The 5632-nt window shown below is 46.7% G+C and overlaps 1 protein-coding gene across 1 annotated transcript; it reads right to left on the minus strand.

Moving 5' to 3' along the window:
* Positions 1–1301: 1301 nt before the first annotated feature.
* CLEC14A (C-type lectin domain containing 14A) lies at positions 1302–3829 on the minus strand. Its single transcript, XM_070407320.1, has one exon. It carries the CDS (start codon positions 3772–3774, stop codon positions 2377–2379), a length of 1398 nt encoding a protein of 465 aa, XP_070263421.1. The 5' UTR covers positions 3775–3829; the 3' UTR covers positions 1302–2376.
* Positions 3830–5632: the final 1803 nt, after the last annotated feature.

Below are 5632 nucleotides of genomic sequence, written 5' to 3' on the forward strand. Positions count from 1 at the left end.
CACGAATGCCTGAATTTGTGTTTGCAGATGTGGAGCAGTGTCAGAATCAGCCAAAAGGCTAAGGTGTGGCTGCTGGAGTGGACGGCTGAAATAAAGTGAAGGTAGCTGGAAGTGAGGAAGTCCAGGAACGGGAATGCACAACATTGGAAGAGTCGTACTTGAGGACTTTGAGATTGTGTAAGACGATGGCAGGACTTAGGCTGGAGAGAAAGACTGTCAGTTAGGTTCCAAGTCTTTCTTGTAAGGAAATAACTGAACAGACATCAATGAAATGCGTGTAAGGGAAGAGGGCTTTAAGTAAGAAAGAAATGAACCTCAAAGAGGTTGAAGAATTAAGGAAGTGATCGTGGAGACGTAATACAGAGGAAGGACCTGGACCCTAACCTTAAATATTTCTCAAGCACTGTGCCTAGCTGGCCTGATTCTGCCATAGATTAAAAATTTTATGGAAGACTTCATAGCTAGGAATCAAAGGAAATTATATGAAGCTTGGTCTGCAATTGCTATGTCTCAGGAAATCAAATATGAAAGTGTTTTCTGTAATTCTTTCCTGATCTACTTACAAGGAGAATAGGTGAAAAGAACAGAGTAATTGAGCTGACACTAATTTATTCTTCTCACTTATTTGTGAAATGATTTATTTAAAATTCCTTTGAATGTTGTTAATTCTAATTCATTTATGATTTTATTTAAATGCAACTGCTTAGACAAATCTTTAACATATGAAGCAAATTACCTGTTACTTTATTCCTTTAATATTATAACACCGTATATATTATATATACAGGGGTGGGCAAAAGTAGGTTAATAATAATAATAAATATAATAAATAAATAAGTAAATAACACAATAATAAACTCTGTTTTGTGTACTCATAATTATAAACCTACTTTTGCCCATCCCTGTATATATTTTGTACATTGCACACTCAAGAACATAAAAATGGTTCTATGAAGATATAGTGTAAACTTTATGGTTGCTAAGCTTGTTTCTCTATCTGTCTCCATGCACCAATGTCCACACACTTAATTTTAAAGATTTGTTATACAAGTAGAAGAGGAATATTTTCTAGGGGGCGGGGGGTCTCAATTCCACTAGATAGTGATTATTGTTGTCTTAATTGTTTTTTGAGGAATGCTTCATTTAAATTACTTTCTAATACCCCAAGTCCTAACAAGATGATAGATACTTGTATTTACCATTTACTCTTATACTACTAATTCTTATGGAAGGCTGTTTGTCATGCTTTTGCCCCTGCAGACTCTTATTAAATTGAAATCACTCCAAGATGAGTACGTATGGTCACTACACATGCTTTTATTAAGTGGGGGAGGAAATGGCCTGGAATTCAAGTTTTTCCATGGATTAAACAGTGCACAAAACCAGCAACTTTGGAGGAAATCCAGCTTACTTTTGCTTTAATGCACCCAGAAGATTTCAGATCAATACTTAGCATTAATGTTTCAATTGAAAATTAACATCGCTATGATTGGAAGTGAGCATCAGCATCCTGATACTTAGGAGAGGGCTCTTTGGTTGGGAAGGTCATTACACTGGAGAGCACAAACATTGGGAGAGCAAAACAAACCATTTGTTTCCTTGAGCGAGGACACACAGTAAACACTTGAATGCGTGGTCAACTATAATTTGCTTCCAGAGCCAGCGAATTTGGCAACACTGCAGTTTAGATTTCTAGCAGAGCACACACATAGCAGTAACTTTGAAAGCAAAATATATTTAAAAAAAGAAAACAAGGAAGAAGTTACTAGTTCTTAACATTTCCCCCCTCAACCTAAAGGCAGGATGTACTCTTGCTGCCATGTCCAGCGGGCTCCTCAGCTGCTCTTCCTAAATAATTACTCCTCCAGGAAACCAATGACATTTGAGTCTGGGTTATCAACAATCCTTTATTTATTTATTTTTTTGCCTGGGATTTTTAAATCAATATATTCCCAGTCTGAACAGAGTTTTTCTTTCCATCGTGGTAAAAAATAAAATGTAAAATATTGTATTGTTTTCTATATGCTTTCAGTATCTTAAAAAGTTCAATCACTTCTTCAAATCCACAGGAAAAGCCCTCTCCCGGGTAGAATCCTGGGCTCAGTACCGCCTAAGGCACTCCCACCTCTTCCGTATTAGAAATGGAGCAACCAGTTCGGATGTAGCTCCTCCGTGGGGTAGAGGGAATTAGGGGAAGGGAACTTCTGCAGAAATCACCAGTTCCACAGATAAGCCCCTCTTCTCCGTTCCCCTTTTCATTGAGAGTGAAAAACTACTCACAAGAAGTGCTCACTGTCCCCTTCCACTATGTGACTTCGGAGTCAAAAGAGGACCCAATCAGTGAGGCGCCATCTGCTCTGTCCGCAGCCTGCGACTTCACCCCATTGCGTCCTGTGCCGAATTGGAGCTCAGAGCAGTAGCCTGCGCACCACTCTCCACCCCAGGAGGGGCCAGAGGCCCCTTTCCTGGCCTAGAGGAAGGGCTTTTGTGAAAGCAGAGTTTGAAAAGCCCCAGCACTGTCATGGTCAAAATCACCAACACTATCACTGCTATGCTCACAAGTATGAAGACCACAGTGGAGGAGGAGTCCAAAGCCTTGGGCATGTTAGAGGAAGACGTGGCATTAGACGTGGGAATCACGCTTCCTGGAGAAGTGATGGTGGCCTTTGAGTTGGCTTGAGGGGACATCTGCAGGGTGGGCTTCGTGCTCTTTGCTCCCCACCCAGGAATCTCAGAAATAGATGTTGCTGAACTGCCTTGTCCAGGGATCTGGGGCATCTCTCCTGGTTTTTCAGGGCCCCTGGGTGACCATGTTCTCCTTGGCATGGGGCTGGCTGCAGTGGCCAGGGGGTGCCTGGTGGGCCCCTTGGCTCCCCCCGGGTCCCGCTGTCCTTCTCCGTAGGTTACACAAGAGCGTCGGTCTTCCCCCAGCACGAAGCCCGCAGCACACTCGCAGACAAAGCCTTCCATGTCGTCCAGGCAGTTAGAGAGCTCTGCGCATTTGCCTGCGCGGAGGTACCTCCCGGGGCAGGGACAGAGCACAGCCCCGGAGGGTATCCCGTCCCAGCGAGCGCCGACCCCGTCCACGATGCAGGTGGCCGTGGTGGATTGCTGCCCCGGGCAGCGCGCACTCACCTCGGTCCCGGGGGGGCTGAAGTCCAGCGCCGCGCTGTGCAGCTGGAAGGGCGCGCGGTAGCTCAAGTCAGAGGCGGCCCCGGGGCGCGGCGCGGGGCACAAGCCCTCGAACTGGTACTTGCACAGGTAGCCGTGGGCGCGCCAGTGGCAGCGCATCTCCTTCCAGCCTGCGGGCTCCACTCCCGCGGCGGCCTGGAGCGCCGCGCAGTTCCGCGCAACGCAAGAGCGCTGGGGCTCCTGCACCCACGGCAGCGTTTCGTTTTCCAACCCGTCGACGTGGACGTCTGGGGGCACCCAGGAGAAACCCCGCAACGGCTCGCTCTCCAGGGTGCACTGGGACCGCCTACGCTCCAGCGCCACCCAAAACAGAAGGTCTTTGGAGCCCCCTCCGGGCCCCGGGCCTGCCCGCAGGAGAGCGAACACCTCGCGGAGCTCAGCGCCTCCGCGCACCGTGCTGAGCGCCCCGCCGCGCAGGTTGCAGGCCTCCTCGGCCGCCAGCCGCTTGATGCTCGCGTGGTGCAGGCTGTAGCAGGCCCCCGAGGCAGAGCAGCCCGCGCGATCGGCGGTGGGGTGCTCGCCACGGCCGGGTCGGGGCCAGAACGCCTGCCAGAGGAGGCACAGGGTGAGCGCCGGCCTCATCTTGGAGGCCCCGCGCCCACAGCTGCTCCCAACTTGGCGCAGTCTGGCCAAGGGCTCCGAGGTGTCCCTAGAGCGCGGTCACCGCCCTCTACCACTGGCTCTACCCTTACTTCCCCCGCCCACCCCCACCCCCAACCTCCAAGAATCCCCACCAGTGTCCTGGCGGCAAACAGGCTTCCCTTAGGCCGAGACAGGAAATGTGCCGGGAGCTCTGCCAGGGCCGGTGCAGCCTTGATTTATTCTGGGGTCAGGAACACAGCTGGCGCGGGGCAGGCAACGCAGTCGACCAGGAGGTCAGACACCCTGCTAAGAGCAGGGGGGAAAGAAAGTCGATACTTCAGGGGGGAAAGGTTAGGGAGTTTTAGGACCTTAAATACCCTAACACTTTGGTGAACACGGACAGGAAGGGCTGGAAAAGAGGAACTTGCTCCCGGCCCACGCCCGCCCATTGTGCTTCATCCGGAGCGTGGAGTTGGAACCACAATTGGTGGAGGGCTCCAGCTTCCATCAGGCCTGCGACTAAGGGCGCGAAATCTTGTGAGAAATATAAGCATCTCTCTTCCTCACCAGAGGCCGCACTATTTCACCGCAGGTCTCTCGCTGGGCTCTGCTTCTCTGTTCTATCAAAGGAGACTCAGGTTTCCGGGTAGTAATAGAATTAGAGTTCCTTTGGGGTCTCTTACATGGGGAGTCCTGCTTCTCGGGTGAGCACTTGCCTTAAACGTTTGTTTTTCGCTTCCATTTGTTTCTCTTTGAAATGGCCTATGCTGGTTCAGTGAGGAAAGGAAAAATGTAGGCCCAAATGGGAAAAAGGCCATAGGTCTTTACCTTTGTTAGGTTGTTAGCTCTTTATCACTATATTATTCATAACTTCTTCCAGCTTACAGATCATATGTAAATGAATTCATGGCCATATTAATGTTTGAGAACAACTCCTCCACCTCTGATTTTATCCTTGAACTATTTCACATTATTTTCTCCTATGATTTAGTGTCAATATTTGCAGCATTACGTTGTAAAAGTCACCTTTAAGGGTCACTAGAGTTCAATAGCCTAAAGAAATGAAAATATTTATAACATTGTAATGCATATTGAATATTGTAAAAAAAAAAATACCAAAATCTGCAACTTAAAAAATGAGTGAGTCAATTTCTTTAGCGTTCCAGTGGGTGTTCTGTTTAAATATAAACACTTCAACTCAGTTGAGAGTGAGTAGGAATTAAAGACAAGTGAAGAAAGGAAAGGTTAAACACTGCACTGTCTATGAAAGAATTTTCTGGTTAGCAAATTCAGTAATTCTACATCATTTTGAGAAATAAACGTAATCAGAAATACATAGAGTTTCAACTAAGCCCTCTTAAACATGCATGATGCTTTTACATATCTATATTCAGAATAAAAGTTGCTATTCCATGAATAATGCATACCACATTTTTAAACTCACTTTGTGTTACTGAATGCTACTGTCCAGGTTACTGAGGAGGAGGAGGAGGAGGAGGGGGAAGGAAGGTTTCATGATCACATTTGTATGTTTCCACCTCATTTTTACCACTACTCTCACTTTTCTCCTCTTAAAAAGTCCATGTATCTTAACAAAGGATAGTAAATACCAGGAATCATCATCTCACTTACCTTGCTTTTGCTCACTGAGGAGTTTTGCCTCAGGATTTCTTTCCTATCCTCGCTCTTTTCCAATTGAAAGGACATTCATTAGTCCTTCATTTCAGATGTCTAAGAATAACCTTAAACATGACTTTGCATTTTAATTAAGTAACTAATGTCTTATGAGAAAGGAACATGAAAATCCAGAAATCTAGTTGAATGGATTTTAAAAATACTTAATCACTTGGGTCAGTTC

The sequence above is a fragment of the Myotis yumanensis genome, unplaced genomic scaffold (assembly GCF_028538775.1).
Source record: "Myotis yumanensis isolate MYYU_CA2020_CCGP unplaced genomic scaffold, mMyoYum1.0.hap1 SCAF_1, whole genome shotgun sequence".
Lineage (NCBI taxonomy): Eukaryota > Metazoa > Chordata > Mammalia > Chiroptera > Vespertilionidae > Myotis > Myotis yumanensis.

Coding starts and splice junctions, on each gene's coding strand:
- CLEC14A (XM_070407320.1), bottom strand. CDS start 3,774: ATGAGGCCGGCGCTCACCCTGTGCCTCCTCTGGCAGGCGTTCTGGCCC.